Source organism: Erythrolamprus reginae, chromosome 5, assembly GCF_031021105.1.
Source record: "Erythrolamprus reginae isolate rEryReg1 chromosome 5, rEryReg1.hap1, whole genome shotgun sequence".
Classification (NCBI taxonomy): Eukaryota; Metazoa; Chordata; class Lepidosauria; order Squamata; family Dipsadidae; genus Erythrolamprus; species Erythrolamprus reginae.
Window position 1 is genome coordinate 71,482,066 of NC_091954.1, and position 16,519 is coordinate 71,498,584.

Here is a 16,519-nt window from a genome sequence, read left to right on the forward strand (position 1 = left end):
GGAAATTCAAGAAAGTGACAGTTGTGTTTAAGCGGGAAAGTGAGAGTATAAAAGAGGCAAGCTGACAATGTTTCAGTCAGTCGCACCAAGAGCTGAAGTCACAAGTTCAATTGTATCTCTGCTACTGAGAATAAAGCACTTTTAAAGAAGCTGACAGTCTCAGTATTCTTCACTGGTGACGAAGAAGGTCGTACCTACGCTCCTTCACCATGGACAGCCTACCCGTCGGACGAGCTCCCGACCCCTTCGACCCTGAAAAATCGACCTGGGACGATTACATAGGGAAATTCGAAGTCTTCCATGAAGCTGCGGGAATGAAAGACACCGACAGTGGCAGGAAAAGAGCTATTTTCCTCAACTACTGCGGCTCCAAAGTCTACGATTTGGCTCAGACTCTGACTGACCCGCTACCGGCCAACTCAGTCTCGTGGGACGCCTTGACTTCAAAACTAGCCTCTCATTTCAAGCCGACCAAACTCTTCAAAGACCACAAGGTTTGAGAAAATCCCATAATTAGTGTCATCTTTTCTGCCTGCTGGAGCACAAACACTGAGCTTTTGTAGGAGGAGGTATATCTCTGCTCAGAGATGTACCAGAAACAAAGTAATGCATGTCTGGCTCAAAATATATAAACCTCATGGGATGAGTTCTACTGCCTCATTTTGTTATGGTCTTCTGTTGGGGTTCCCCAATATCAGATAATGCATTTCCATTAATTGGATGAGAGATTATTGAGACTACTTTTAACAGTGAAAAGTAACACTATATTACTAGGGGTAATACTAACCACCCAAAGTTACCTTGTGGTAAGATAGGTGGTCAATACATTTAATAAATAAATGATGTTATCTTATTATATGATAAATGTGAGGTAAAAGTTGACCTCAAGTCACGATGAATTTTTTGATTACACATCATTATCTTCTGGGGTGATTTTCGATTTTCCAATTTAATCTATATCCTTTGTTTCATTCAACAGTCTCCCATCCAATTACTAACTAGGGCCAACAAGGTAAGAAGGGTAAGGGTGAATTTGTTAGGGTTTTGTGGGGAGTGTCTTTGTAAGCCACCCAGAGTTACTGAGAGTCAGTTGAGTAGCCATGTAAAAGTTCTTAATAAATAAAAAAGCTTAGCTTCCAAGACCAAAGGCAACATTATATTGAAGTACTAGTAATAAGCAAATACATTTAAAAAACCAATTGATTGAGCAGGTTTTTAAAAGACAGATGACTGATCAACTAAGCAGTTATTTATTTATGTATGTATGTATGTATGTATGTATGTATGTATGTATTTATTTATTTATTTATTTATTTATTTATTTATTTATTTATTTATTTATTAGATTTGCATGCCGCCCCTCTCTGTAGACTCGGGGCGGCTCAAAACAGCAACAATAAAACAATCCAATACAAATCTAATAATTTAAAAACATTTTAAAAAACCACTATTAAAGCAGACATACACACAAACATACCATACATGAATTGTATATAGAGTTATATATACAATTGTATATAGAGTTATATATATACAGTGGTACCTCATCTTACGAACGCCTCTTCTAACGAACTTTTCGAGATACGAACCCGGTGTTTAAGATTTTTTTGCCTCTTCTTCCAAACTATTTTCACCTTACAAACCCAAGCCGCTGCTGCGGGGATAAAGGGGTTTCTTTTCCCCCCCTTTTTTGAAGAAAGAAAAGGGAGGGGCGGCTTGGTGGGGGAAAGAGTTTGCATTTTAAAAAGTAGGAGAACAGCGTGCTTGCACAGGCACTGAAAGGGTGTCTTTTGAAGAAAGAAAAGGGAGGGGCGCCCCCCTTGCCTTTCTTCCTTCCCACTCACCCTTTAGCCTAGCCTTGCTTCTTCCACCCGCCCCCTTTAGCTGCTCCTCCCTGCCCTCTGTTCGCCTCCCTTCTAAAGTTTGGGATTTTCCTGAAGGATTTGCACGCATTATTTGCTTTTACATTGATTCCTATGGGAAACATTGTTTCGTCTTACGAACTTTTCACCTTATTTACCTCCTCCTTGAACCAATTAAGTTCGTATCATGAGGTACCACTGTATATGAATTGTTTATAAAGTTTTAATAGACAATATAAAATAGATTTAAATACAATACCAAGTCTTATAAGATAAACCACATACTCATTCCCTGCCTTAAAACCTTCATTCACTGAGGATATACATACTGGGCATATCTGACTAGCAACTACAAAAAGTTTGCGAAAAGAAAGCCCTACTCATCTATTCTTTGTGCCCAGACGTAGAAACCTCAGGGACTGAACTGAAAGCACATAGAAGATACTTGTAAACAATATGTTAACCAACAAGCCATATGCTCAGTATAAGCAGCATACATTTGAAGGTGTCTGCATAAAAATGCATAACTGCATTTTTTTTGTGCTCAGGAATAAGAAGAGAAAGCAAACTATGTGTTTGTCTCTTTGTCACATTAGGACAGTGAACAGTATTGTTCTGACAGTGAAGAAGCTCAAGTTTTCAATGTCAAAACACTGAAGCAAAAGAACAGCAAGATTGATCAAATTAGAATTAGAAATTATCTGCAGATATTGAATGGCGACACAATTATGGAGAATAGCCAGGTAATAGCTATACTGGTGGGCTTTGGATCTTATAACCTTATTTTGGGATACTTTATTTCAATTTTTAAAATTATTTATGAAATTTATGTGTGTGTAGTAGTATGTAGATACTAATACTGACTTGGTTTCTCAAACAAGATTAAACATACAGTAGTTCTTAATTAAATGAGCTATTTGTGGTACAGAAGCAAGTAAGGTCTGGAAGGTTTTATTTTGATCCCTCTTTCAATTGCTTTAGAAATTCTGGAGAGCTGCTATTTGTGCATGAATGCATGTCTCAGTGCATGTCTTGGAAGAATTTTGGTCCATCCAGATGTATTGAATTACAACTGTATTTGATGTACAGTGTTCCCTTGATTTCCGCAGGGGATGCGTTCCGAGACCGCCCGCGAAAGTTGAATTTCCGCGAAGTAGAGATGCGGAAGTAAATACATTTTTGGCTATGGACAGTATCACAAGCCTTCCCTTAACACTTTAAACCCCTAAATTACCATTTCCCATTCCCTTAACAACCATTTACTCACCATTATTACTGGTACTCACCATTGAATAAGACACTTAGTGATCCTGATATTTATAAACATAATTATTTATTAACAATAATTATTTTTTGTTATTTATTTGCAAAAATTATTAGTTTGGCGATGACATATAACGTCATTAGGTAGGAAAAACCGTGGTATAGGGAAAAAACCGCAAAGTATTTTTTAATTAATATTTTTTGAAAAACCGTGGTTCGAACCCGCGAAAATCGAGGGAACACTGTATTTGTAACTATACTAAAAGAAGTATTTCTTTGGAATTCTGTTGCTTTGAGGAACTTATGAAAAATCTTTTTTTTTTCATTTATAGATATTTGTATATCTTTAGGCCTTAGCTGCTTTAATACGATTTTCAAGGGAAAATGTCTTTTAACAATTTGGCACTCATATTTTCTGTGCTTGATCAGACAACTACAGCGGTACCTCTACCTAAGAACACCTCTACTTAAGAACTTTTCTAGATAAGAACCGGGTGTTCCAAGATTTTTTTGTCTCTTCTTAAGAACCATTTTCTACTTAAGAACTCGAGCCCAGAAAAAATTCCCAGGAAATTTGAGAGCCGCACAAAGGCCTGGCCAGTTTCCTGTCATTCCCCCTTTAATCCCGACCATCTCACGCTTTTCTGGGCTGCCAGAGGAGCCTTTCAGCTTCAGCCAAACCAAGGAGTCACCACAGTGAAAGAAAGACACTGGCTACAAAGTGAGTGAGTGAGAGGAGAGGGAAGCCCTTCAGCATGGGAAGGAAGAGGAAGCAGGTAGCAGCAGCAGCAGCAGCCTTTGGTCAAAGGAATGGGAGGTTCCCCCCTCTCGCTCGCCAGTGTATGGGAGGCAGCCTCGTGCCGGGTGTATGGGTGGCACGAGCTCCTCTGCGCCGTCTCAGAGCCCCTCTTTTTTTTTAAGCCTTAAAGTTTTGGATTTTTTTGATTCCCCTCCCCTCCCCTTCTTCCTTCAGCAGTGACTGTCCTCCTCCTCTTTTTCCTCCTCCCCCTCCCACCCAAATTCCGAACTTTTGTTTTTTCCCCTAATGGGTTTGCACGCATTATTTGCTTTTACATTGATTCTTATGGGAAAAATTGCTTCTACTTACAAACTTTTTTACTTAAGAACCTAGTCATCGAACGAATTAAGTTCTTAAGTAGAGATACCACTGTATACCCAACAATTATTTATTGTTGTGTTTCATTTATTTAATTTATTCCCTGCCTTTGTTCTGAGTGTTCAGGGTATATGTAACGAAGTATAGATTTTCAGAAAAGATCAAACTAACCCACACATTTCAATTTTCTGTTCTGTTCCTTTCATTAATCTTAATTTCTTGAGAAAATGTTGTTATAACTTTTTACTTATATAACTATTTAAACATTGTGAGGTGTTCTTAAACTTTGAAATAGTTGTCCCTGTATAGGGTGGAAAAACGAAGACACAAAATACTGTATGAAAGCTAGACAATATGGAAGCACTGGATATTGATGCATTGGTACCTACCCATGATGAGCAAGGTTCCTGTATCCCAGAATGGAAACGGCAAGTGATGGTCAGAAAATTACAGGCTCAACTAGCATCTGAAGAAGAGGTGGACAAGAAGGTATTTCACTCAGCTAATATAATAAAAAATGCCTCTTCATTTCTTTTCTAAATCATATTTATTTATTTATAATTCCAGTTGAATATTTTGTTTTGAACTCACTATGTTAAAAACTACTTCTTTCCTCCAAATTCAAGTAAGGTGCAAGGTACTACAGAAATTATTGAATTCGTAGTGGGTAGTGGAGGCAGGGGTTACATATTCTGCTTTTTTCGGTGGAACATATTGTCCCTCTATTTAAGGATGCCTTAAAAACCTATATAATTTATATTTATGAATAGAATTATGATGTAGGTAGACAAACATTTACTTAGATTCATTTCTTATTGAGACACCAGATTATATTAAAATATCTTCCAGTTGCATAGTTGTGATGTCATCAATAAGACCTGATGACTCCAAATATATCCAAGATGCTGTAACTCCACTAATAATGTCCTTTGAGATTTTTTCATGGCAAACTGAGAAGTTATGCCTTTGAATGAACATGACTTGATACAATTTTTTCTTCTCTTTTTTGCTCTGTCCAGGACAAAGGAAGCTGGGCACTAGATACTGATGTCTGGCAATACTCACAGGATTACAGGGCTATCCTTGGCCCTTATGGGGAACTACTAACAAATGATGATTTGCTGTACTTAGAGAAACAGGTTGAGAAGCTGCAGATTAAGAAGAAATGCCAGGAATTTAAAAATGAGTTGGGACGCCTAACAGAAGAGCTGCAAAGTGTTTTTCCATCTCCCGTTATCAGTGTCACCGTCAACTCTCAGTTTCTTCAATCTTTCTCTGAGGATGACACCCAGCAGCTACCAGACTGGTGCAACCATGTGTCTGGAATAGTAAAAAATATGTCTCTACTTCTTGACAATATAAATAAAACCAAGAAAGAGGGGACTGATGAGAAATCAGGCAACACAGTTTTCTTCTTAAGAGATTCATCCAATAAAGAAATCCTAGAAAGCAGTGTCTCTGTGCAAACTCTGAGAGACAATTTTGAAAAACATAATCTGTTGAGTTACCACAAAACGTTTGGACCCCAAGTTTTGAAGGACGTGTCCTTGCAACATGACACAAGCAAGGAGTCGACTCTTCAAACGTTATTTAGCATCTGTAAGACCAAGAGGCAATTAAGTGGTAGAGAACATAGGCTTGGAGATATGGAAAGTGCCAGTGATTCAAACATCATCTATAAGCAACTGTCTTCTAAAGCAGGTGGGAGCTGTGTCTCAATCACACAATCTGCCATTCTCCGAAAAGAACGAATTGTGCTACTTTTTCTAAGTCATTGGAAGAAATCTGCATATGCTCCTTCTTTGAAACTGCTGACTAGGAAGACTCTAAGTTCTCAGCAGCCTATAAAAGCAGGTTTTGTAGAGGTTATAGCAGAGTTCAGAAAACAACAGGATCCTTTGCCGAAACCCTTGAAAGAAATGAAGAGCTTTGTCCATTTAGTTCATCAGAGATATGCTATCAAGAAGTTAATCAGTCACTGGAAGGATGTCATTTCTCTGGTGTCACCTCAAGAGATCAGACGTCAAAGTCATGAGCACACAATCTATTCTCCAGAACAATTCTTACCCTACGTCAAGGGTAAGCCTACTGATTATAACAGTTTGAGTCTTGAGCTATTTATGCTTGGCTACTTCCATATCCTGGAACTGGATCTATCACCCGAAGAGCGTAAAGGAAGACACCTCCTTTGCTTTGAAGTTTTCAATCACCTGAGCAGACATCAATGGGAAATAGTGCGTGCCTTTCACAAAGCAGTGATTGATGAGATTGCAGCAGGCAAAAGAAACTGGACAGATAGTTTTCAAGATATCAAGGAACATTTTTTTGGCAGTAATGACATGACTAAAACCACAGAACTCCAAAGGCTGTCAATGGGAACAAAGCCAATAACAGTAACCAAAATGAGGATGTCAGATAGTGTTTTTGAGTCTGAAGAGCAGATCATAGGGAAATACTTTGAAATAGGTAACTGCAGTAATGATGATAACTACTGTTACATTGACAGGAGTTTTGCTTTCTGGAAAGAAAAAGAAGCAGAGATCTTTAGCTTTAAAGGATCAGGACCTTTACATTTGTGATCATTGTTGTAAGTAAGAATGATGTGCAGATTATATAAAGAAGCTATATGGTTACTTCAGGGATATTGTTGGAAATAGCAAACATAAACTTTTTGAGAATTATTAAGAAAAATCTGCAAAATTCCTGTTATCTAAACCACAACAACAACAAAACGGCACAGCAAAAACTAAACCCCGACTAGACTATTTATTTATTTATTTATTTATTTATTTATTCATTCATTCATTCATTCATTCATTCATTCATTCATTCATTCATTCATTCATTCGTCCAATACACAAATACATAGGACCACAACAACAACAAAATGGCACAGCAAAAACTAAACCCTGACTAGACTTTATTTATTTATTTATTTATTTATTTATTTATTTATTCATTTATTTGTTCGTTCGTTCGTTCGTTCATTCATTTATTTGTTTATTTATTTAGCCAATACACAAATACATAGGAAGAAAATAGACGTGTGGTAATATATATAAGGGTAAAAGTGAACTTAGAGGAGAGGATATATGAAAGGAAGAGAATATATATGATAGGTGAAAGAGAGGAAAGACAATTGGACAGGGGACGAAAGGCACACCAGTGCACTTATGTATGCCCCTTACTGGCCTCTTAGGAACCTGGAGAGGTCAATCGTGGAGAGTCTAAGGGAGAAATATTGGGGGTTAAGGGTTGACACAATTGAGTCCGGTAATGAGTTCCACACTTCGATAACTCAATTGTTGAAATCATATTTTTTACAGTCAAGTTTGGAGCGGTTTGTATTAAGTTTGAATCTGTTGCGTGCTCTTGTGTTTTTGCGGTTGAAGCTGAAGTAGTCATTGACCGGTAGGACGTTGCAGCATATGATCTTGTGGGCAATACTCAAATCGTGTTTTAGGCGCCATAGTTCTAGGCTTTCTAGGCCCAGGATTGTTAATCTATTTTCGTAGGATATTCTGTTTCGAGTGGAGGAGTGAAGGGCTCTTCTGATGAAATATCTTTGTACATTTTCAAGGATGTTGATGTCTGAGATGTGGTATGGGTTTCAGACAGATGAGCAGTAGTCTAGGATGGGTCTGGCAAAAGTTTTGTAGGCTCTTGTGAGTAGTGTGAGATTGCCTGAGCAGAAGCTGCGTAGGATCAGGTTAACAACTCTAGAAGCTTTTTTGGCGATATTGTTGCAGTGGGCTTTAGCACTTAGGTCATTCGATATTAGTATTCCAAGGTCTTTTACTGAGTGTTATAAAGAACTGTCAAATAAAAAGAGTTTGAGAGAATGAAAGGAGAGAATGCTTCTTACCTGTTCCATCCTCTTTTCTTCAAAAACTTATATCCACCAGTTTTTCATCTCCCCTAGCCTTTACAGGCCTCTTTTTACTTGCTTACATAATTGCAACTCTGTCTGCATTAGGAAAGCCACTGCTGTAGAATGAAGCAACTAATTTGCCAAATAAACACAGGTATTTCTTCAGAAAAGAGTTTTAATAGGTGCTTCAGGTGGATATCTGACTAAACAGAGTACCTTGTCAAAAATCCACAGAATTCTTTTACCTTATGGCATGGTGTCCTTTGTATTTATGTGTGAATTAACAAGGTGCTTAAGGATTTAAACACTGTTTCCATATTATTTTTGTTGACACATATTCTCAATATGCTCATATTTTTACATGGCAAAGGACAGTGATGGCGAACCTATGACACGGGTGCCACAGGTGGGACATGGAGCCATATCTGCTGGCACACGGGCCACTGCCCTAGCTCAGCTCCAATGTGCATTGTGTCCCGGCTAGCTGATTTTTGGCTCACACAGTGACCCTGGGAGGGCATTTTTCGCTTCCAGGGAGCCTCTGGGGGGGGGGATAGGGGAGGGTGTTTTACCATCTATGTGACAATCTATGATGGCATACCATTAATAGTTTTGCTGTTTGTTTTAGTTTTAATAGTAATGGATTTTGGTTTTTTTAAATTATTAATTTCTTTTAATAAAAAGGGATTTATTTGTTTGTTTGTTTGTTTTGTTTGTTTGTTTTGTTTGTTTATTTCTATGCCACCCAGTCCCAAGTTTTTCCTTATTTCCAGATTGCATTTCCTCTTGGTGAGGTTCCGCCCATTGCTTCTTGTACTACCTTCAGGTGGCATGGAGAATAAATAGATGCCATCTGCTCTGTGGCAGCCCTTTAAGGATTGGGAAACTACTATTATATTCCCTCTCAGTTTTCTATTTGTTGAGCTAAACATACTCGTTCTCTTAGCCCTTGTTCATAGGATTTAGCCTCTAGGCCAGGGGTGTCAAATTCACTTAGGCTGTATGGGGCCCCAAAATTCCTGATGGCGGCTCTGACTCCGGGGAGTGGGGGGAACTGTTTTTGCCCTCCCCAGGCATTGAATTGTGGATGTGGGCACTTGCGCATGTATGATAGCAGGCGTGCATGGTCTTTTGGCACCCGAGGAAAAAAAGGTTCACCATCAATGGCATAGGATATATGCATTTTACAGCATGTACACTGTCATCTGTACTTTTGAGCATGTATTTTGAAGAAATTCATTTTCACATAAAACTGGAAGTTAAAATAGTCTGAACCTTGTAGTTTTAAAGGTATATCATTTTCCAGGCCCATGCCTTTGCTTCTTTTAGGCAAAAAATTCTGCTGTGCAATAGTTCTCATTGCAAAGTTGATTGTATTGTACAAAGCTATAGCAAGTTCAGCTCATCACCAAGTCTCCACAATAGATAGGAGCAAATCTTCAGAATTTGCCTTACATTTCAAGGGCTTTTAAGGGAACATTGATGGCTTAACCTTGCAGATGTTAAAGATATCTACTTCAACCCTTCATATTCATGACACCTTCTCCAAGAATGTGATTTAGTGCTGCAACATTCTGTTCAAAATCTAAATCTAAGAAAAATCTAATTTTTCTTAGACAGATATTTAAAATTATTCAGAACAAAAAAGTATTTTTCAACTACCGTATTTCCATTTCCAAGATCATGCAGCCAAACTTGAAAATTCTACTTGATCTGTTTGCTTTGCTGTTTATATGCAAGGTGTTTCCAGATAATCAACTGAAGAATCATTCCCAAAACATAAAAGCTGCTGCATAATATCATTGCATATTCTTCTTGGGACACATATGGGGATTTTGCCCTCTAACACATCTACGGCAAGAAGAAAGCTAGCAAAAATTCAGGAAGTATTTCTTACTGTTTTGAAAGGAAGATTTCTGCAAGCCATACGGGTCTGGAGCTTTTTGAATATATAACCACAGACAAAAATACTATACTTTTTAACCTAAAAGTGTAATTTAGATTGCTAAATATTAGATTTGTTACTATGTACTGTTTTTACCATTGTTGTGAGCCGCCCCGAGTCTGCGGAGAGGGGCGGCATATAAATCCAATAAATCTAATCTAATCTATAGATATAAAATTAGATCACCAAATTGGTCAAAAAAATAGAGTTTCCCCCACTTTTTCAAAAGGGTGACTACTTTTGGCTTCTTGTTATTTTATACGTATCTATTTTAGGTATGAGCTTTATATCACTGAAATAGAAATTTTGAAGTCTCATATTAATCTAGTTTGAGATTTTGAATACTAGATTGGATATCTCATGTATTTTAATTTAGAGTAATACATCATTACTATTATTTGGAGGTCATATGTATTTATCCATCAAGGTTATAATGTGGGTTCCAGAATCTGAATAAGAACATTTATCTCAGTTCAAACATACAGCATCTATATGCAGTTATTCTTTATAACGCTCTTACTTTTTACAGTATACGACAAAATCCAGTATTTTATCTGAGGATTTTTACTCTGAAATGTTTTTTAAAAAGTGTTTTTTTTCTTATTGCACTGGGATTCTAGCCTGGAATTGCTTTTAACATTCAAATACAGGTCTTCCTTATACCGTATGAACCAACAGTATTGCTTTTCTGGACCAGTTTTATCTGTATCTTCTGGATCTCAGTGAACTTTCTAGGAATATAAATAAAACTTTGCTTTTTAAAAATAATCTGAATTGTCTTTTGTTTTCCAACTTTTGTTAAGTTATAGCTTGCAATATGAATGTACTCTTTTAAATATTATTTAAAACCAAATGTTTTACAAGCTACACGATTTAAATCTGGAGTATGCCATCTGCTTTGAGAGCCTTTGGTCCTGGCAGGAGCTATACCTATTCCAAGAAATGGATATTCCTATTTCCTATTCCTATTCCTATTCCAAGAAACTAACAATAAAATAGATATCATGGCTCCTCCCCATGTACACTGCTCAAAAAAAATAAAGGGAACGTTTAAACAACATAATATAACTCCAAGTAAATCAAACTTCTGTGAAATCAGGCTGTCCACTTAGGAAGCAACACTGATTGACAATCAATTTCACATGCTGTTGTGCGCATTCAACTTCGTACAGAACAAAATATTCCATGAGAATATTTCATTCATTCAGATCTAGGATGTGTTCTTTGAGTGTTCCTTTTATTTTTTGGAGCAGTATATTTAATAATTATATGCTACTATCACAATGAAAATTAAAATTTGTTATCAAATTTTTGAATCAGCGACAGGGAGAGGCACAGGAAGGGGTTGGAACTTAAACAAACTTAACATATTTTCTTAATCAAAGCATGTTTTCAGAGGCTTGTAGTTCATATTATTCTTATTTCAGCAAAAAAAAAAACAACCATCAGAGTGATGATCATAAAGTTCATGATCACTGAAGTTGATTTTATCATATACATATATTACATAAGTTTGGCTAAATTCATCAATGTGACAATCTATGATGGGATACATTTTATGAGATATTATTTAATTGGTCTTCTCTGAGGCACCATTGATTTTTATAAGGCTGAAATATAACCTGCAAATACTTATTGGACACTGACATCTTCCTCGGCCTTTTCTTTTCTTTTTTGGTGTAAACTTTTCCATTTAGCGCCACAACAGGCTTGTGAGGGACAACATTGCCTTATAACAATGCTACATCAGGAGAATTATAGGAGACCAAATTATATACACTAGTTCCAGGATTTTTCAGTATTGTTTTCATTCAGAAAATCTGTCCCCTGTTAAGTTTTCTAAGAGAAATGAAATCCCTGAAAACAGTATTTGGTCCAGATCTTCCTCAAAGCTGGATTTAGTGAACTAGCCAATGCAAAAATTAAATCTAGTCATAAGATTTTGATCACTGGATACAGTTTAGAACTCAGTGGTTGTATTCATAAAACACATGTGCAAACCAATCAGCCACATTTTTGCCTAGCATGTGGTGTACATCCAGCTGGGGTGATGATTGAAAATGCAGAAAATTGGGATAAGTAAATCCTAACTAAAGTTCTTATGGGAAAGCATGTTGGATAAAATACCCCCCCCCCATTACGTGCAGTAATGGGCAGCCAAAATTTTTACTGCCACACTGTGGGTGTGTCTTATTTTGTGGGTGTGGCTTGATGGTCATGTGACTGGGTAGGAGTGGCTTGCCAGCCATGTGACCAGGTGGGAGTGGCTTGAACTATCATCATTGTTCAAGTGAACTGTTATTGCCGCACAATGCCTTTTCATCTCAGCTGTGGGCAAAGTGAGGGCTTCGTGCGGGAAAAAAGACTGCAGCCCAGACTGCTGGGGTGCGGCGTGGCTCTCCTGGCCTTGGTAGGTGGCCACATGAGGCTGGAGGGGAGCCGGGCAGGAGAGAGGGAAGCTCGTCCGATGGCCAGGAAGGAGGAAAGAGGAAAAAAGCGAGGAGCGCACAGCAGCAGCTGAGACCGATAATCCAGGAAGTTACTGCCGCTGCTCAGCTGGAACTGTGCATGCAGCTTCATTTCCGTCAGTGGAACTGCGTTCCACCCCATCCTGCCTGCACATGTATGTGCAAACACAGAGTTCATGTTTATTGAACAGATTTGCCCATATATATGATTAGGTTTTGAAGAGATGCTAAAATCTAATAGATGAACCCCAATCAAATTGAAATCAAATCTCAGACTTGATTGAAATAACCTCAAATCTGCTTCCAGGAACTGCATACCTTCCCTCTAAGTTCCCATCCTACTTTTTTATTTGGGTGTTGCTTTAAGAGCAGGTGATCTGGAGAGAATAACTGTCAAATCATTTGGCCGCCCTCCTCTATGTCAGTTGTAAGAACCAATCTAAAAATACATATAGATAGTCTGCAACTGCTGGAAAAAAACCCCAGTCTAATAACTGCCACTGCCAAGGATCCAGACAAGCTCTCATCCCAGCATTCTCCCAGATCAGACATTGCTTGCATGTAATAAGGTAAGCTCTGGAAGTTGGTGGGTGAGGTTTCCTGTCAAAAAAATGGATAGGTAATATTAATTATTAAAAAGAGAGCCAAAGTAGTTGTAGAGGTTAAGGTACCAGGCTAAAACCCAGGAGAACAAGAACTCTAGTTATGCCTTAGGCAAAAAGCCAGCTGAGTGACCTTGGACTATTCACTCTCATTCCTAGCAAGAAAGCTGTTTTATTTACAACACTTTCTTACAATTACAATATAATTTCCAAATATTTATTGGCACAGCCTTTCATTGATATATATTAATTTTCAGATTGTTTTGATTCTTTAATGTTGTATGATCTTAAATTTTATGATAGATTAGCTTAATGAAAAAAGAGATAGAATAGAATAGAATTTTATTGGCTTGGTGCATATGCTCTCAGCGTACATAAAATAAAATATACATTTGTCAAGAATCATGTGATACAACACTTAATGATTGTCATAGGGGTCAAATAAACAATGAAGAAGCAATATTAATAAAAATCTTAAGATATAAGCAACAAGTTACAGTCATACAGTCAACATGGGAGGAAATGGGTGATAGGAATGATGAGAAAAACTAGTAGAATACAAGTGCAGATTTAGTAGAAAGTCTGACAGTGTTGAGGGAATTATTGGTTTAGTAGAGTGATGGCGTTCGGGAAAAAACTGTTCTTGTGTCTAGTTGTCTTGGTGTGCAGTGCTCTGTAGCGACGTTTTGAGGATAGGAGTTGAAACTATTTGTGTCCAGGATGTGAGGGGTCAGTAAATATTTTCCCCGCCCTCTTTTTATCTTTTATTCTTTTTATAAAAGTCTTTCCTATGCAGCAAGCAAGTTTTTAAACTAGAGGGTAATTTCCCAAAGGAGGAATTTGGATATACTGAGGATAATGGAACAATTTTTAATTGCTTGTTTGTGAGTAAATAATCCAGTTTGGGATTTGTTTTGGGCGGCAATAATATTATTTGAGACTGGTTAAGACAAGTTAAGAATCACAGGTATAGAAGGCTGAGATGGAAATAGGAGATCCCATACCTGGAATTAATGTTGGTAGAATTCCTAGTATATGAGTGTGACTGTTTTTCTCTGGGCCATTAAGCTATTTTAATAGGGTTAGGGTTAGGTAGGTTATATGTATAGTAAATGTTATAAGCCACCCAGAGGCTTTCTGAGTGGGAAGACGGTAAGAAATCTAATAATCTCATAGGGGATGGAAAGTTGTCACTGACTTATCTGTGTCCAGCATTTGACTTGGACATAGCCCGAGAAGAGGAAAGCTTCCTTAGAGCAGTGATTTTCAACCTTTTTTGAGCCGCGGCACATTTTTTACATTAACGAAACCCTGGGGCACATTGAGCCGGGGGGGGGGGGGGGCTAAAAAAAGTTTGGACAAAAAAAATATCTCTCTCTCTCTTCCTCCCTTTTGCTCTATTTCTCTCTCCCTCCCTCTTTCTCTCCCTTCCTCTTTCTTTCTCTCTCTCTCCATCCCTCTTTCTTTCTCTTCCTTCCTTCCTCTCTTTTTTGCTCTCTTTCTCTCTCCCTACCTCCCTCTATGTCTTTCTCTCTCTCTCCTTCCCTCCCTCTCTTTCTCTCTCTCTCTTGCTTTCTTTCTCTCTCTTGCTCTCTCTCTTGCTTTCTTTTTCTTGCTCTCTCTTTCTCTCTCTCTCTCTTGCTTTCTTTCTCTCTTTCTCTCTCTCTTCCTTTCTTTCTCTCTCTGAGCTTCGCTGCACACCTGACCACTAGTGTGCCACGGCACACTGGTTGAAAAACACTGCATTAGAGAACCCATAGAATTCAAATACATAAGCCCTGTATTTTAGCACTGAAATTATCTGCCTAAATAATCAATCTAAGGGCAGAAATTTTAACTTTAACTTTAATTTTAACTTTTAACCTTAACCGGTATGTCAAGAACTCAAAAGATACTGTACTTCATAGAAATGTGTAGTACTACTTTTGAGTACTTAGTAGAAGGCTCTAGCTGAAAACAGCATGGGAGTTGAGAACAAACTTTGGCAAACAGTAACTGTATATTAGCAAGAATGAGTAAGGCAACCTTACTAGAAAGTTCCAATTGGCAAGACATTCTGAATTACATAGTCATAGTGAGCATTTCTCCTGCCAGAGACTTGAGAAACAACTCCAAGGTATTTGCAAGTCTTGACTCAGTTTTGTGAGTCACTGTGTCACGGAGTTAATCATTGTGTCACAGAGCTACTCTGTAGTATCATCACCTAACCCCCAAAACATTACCCTTAGACTCTCCACAGTTGACCTCTCCCAATTCCTAAGAGGTCAGTAAGGGGTGTGCATAAATGCACCAGAGTGCCTTCTGACCCCTGTCCTAATGTTTCTCTTTTACTAGTATCATCTATATAAATATTATTATATCTTTGTATATCACCAATACATACTTGACTAAATAAACAAACAAACAACAAATAAACAAATAAATAAATCATTTACGATTATTAAATCTTCATCCTAGCAATAAATAAATGGCAAAGAACTCAAGAGAACTAAAATATGCCTCTTAAACCAAACTAGAGTTTTGATTGAAATATCTGGTTTCTAATTTTGGGGCTGGGAAGATATGAGAACAGGAAGTAACAAGTAGAGTAGTGGCCAGTGATTGATTCACCTGTATGTTCCTAAAATTCTGGTCATGACCTTATAACAGTGCATCCATAGGGCAACCATTTTTGAACCAAGATACCTCAAATTAGGGGTGAAATGCTAGTTTGGACCGGACCGGGCATACCGGTAGTGGCTTCCACCAATGGTTTGCTGAGCCAGTAGCAACGGCTGGCTGGCCACACCTCCGAACCAGTCCACTGCTCACTTGCCCACTGTACCCCGCTAGTCTTCACTCTGCAGCTCACCTGCCTGAAGCACTGTACCTCTGATGTGCCTGCCAGGTAACCCTGCAAAATTGCAGCCTACCTAGCTGCCCATGCCCCAACCCGTTCCAGTCTGCCTTCCCTTCTCCATTCCCTTTGTGCCGCAGTCCCAACATGCTTTCTTGCCTTCTATGCAGTCATTCGGTGTTCCTGTGGCCAGCTTCAAAGGCAGGCAAGCAGAAGGCCACATGGACAGCAAGAAAGCATCTTGGGGTGGCAGTGAAGGAAGATAGCAGCCTACTCCCTTCCCGACAGCCCCGACATGCTTTATTATTATTATTATTATTATTATTATTATTATTATTATTATGTCAGTACAACACAGCAAATGAGATCACTATGCTGGATTTTGTATTTTGCATTTCATTATTATTATTATTATTATTATTATTATTATTATTATTATTATTTATTAGATTTGTATGCCGCCCCTCTCTGAAGACTCAGAGTGGCTCACAACAAGAAAACAGTACAAATCCAACAGTTAAAAACAATTTAAAACCCCTTAATATAAAAATTAAC

General features: G+C 38.0%; 1 protein-coding gene across 1 annotated transcript; it reads left to right on the forward strand.

Annotated features, from left to right (window-relative positions):
* The first annotated feature begins 209 nt into the window (after positions 1 to 209).
* ESPNL (espin like) lies at positions 210 to 6,821 on the forward strand. The gene is made up of 4 exons (XM_070754230.1): positions 210 to 494; positions 2,459 to 2,605; positions 4,588 to 4,731; positions 5,262 to 6,821. Exons 1-4 carry the CDS (start codon positions 210 to 212, stop codon positions 6,819 to 6,821), a joined length of 2,136 nt encoding a protein of 711 aa, XP_070610331.1.
* Positions 6,822 to 16,519: the final 9,698 nt, after the last annotated feature.

Excerpts from the sequence above, each read along its gene's own strand:
- ESPNL (XM_070754230.1), top strand. The coding sequence starts at position 210 with ATGGACAGCCTACCCGTCGGACGAGCTCCCGACCCCTTCGACCCTGAA. Across the intron at positions 495-2,458 it reads AACTCTTCAAAGACCACAAG|GACAGTGAACAGTATTGTTC; the intron begins GTTTGAGAAAAT and ends TTGTCACATTAG. Across the intron at positions 2,606-4,587 it reads CAATTATGGAGAATAGCCAG|CTAGACAATATGGAAGCACT; the intron begins GTAATAGCTATA and ends ACTGTATGAAAG.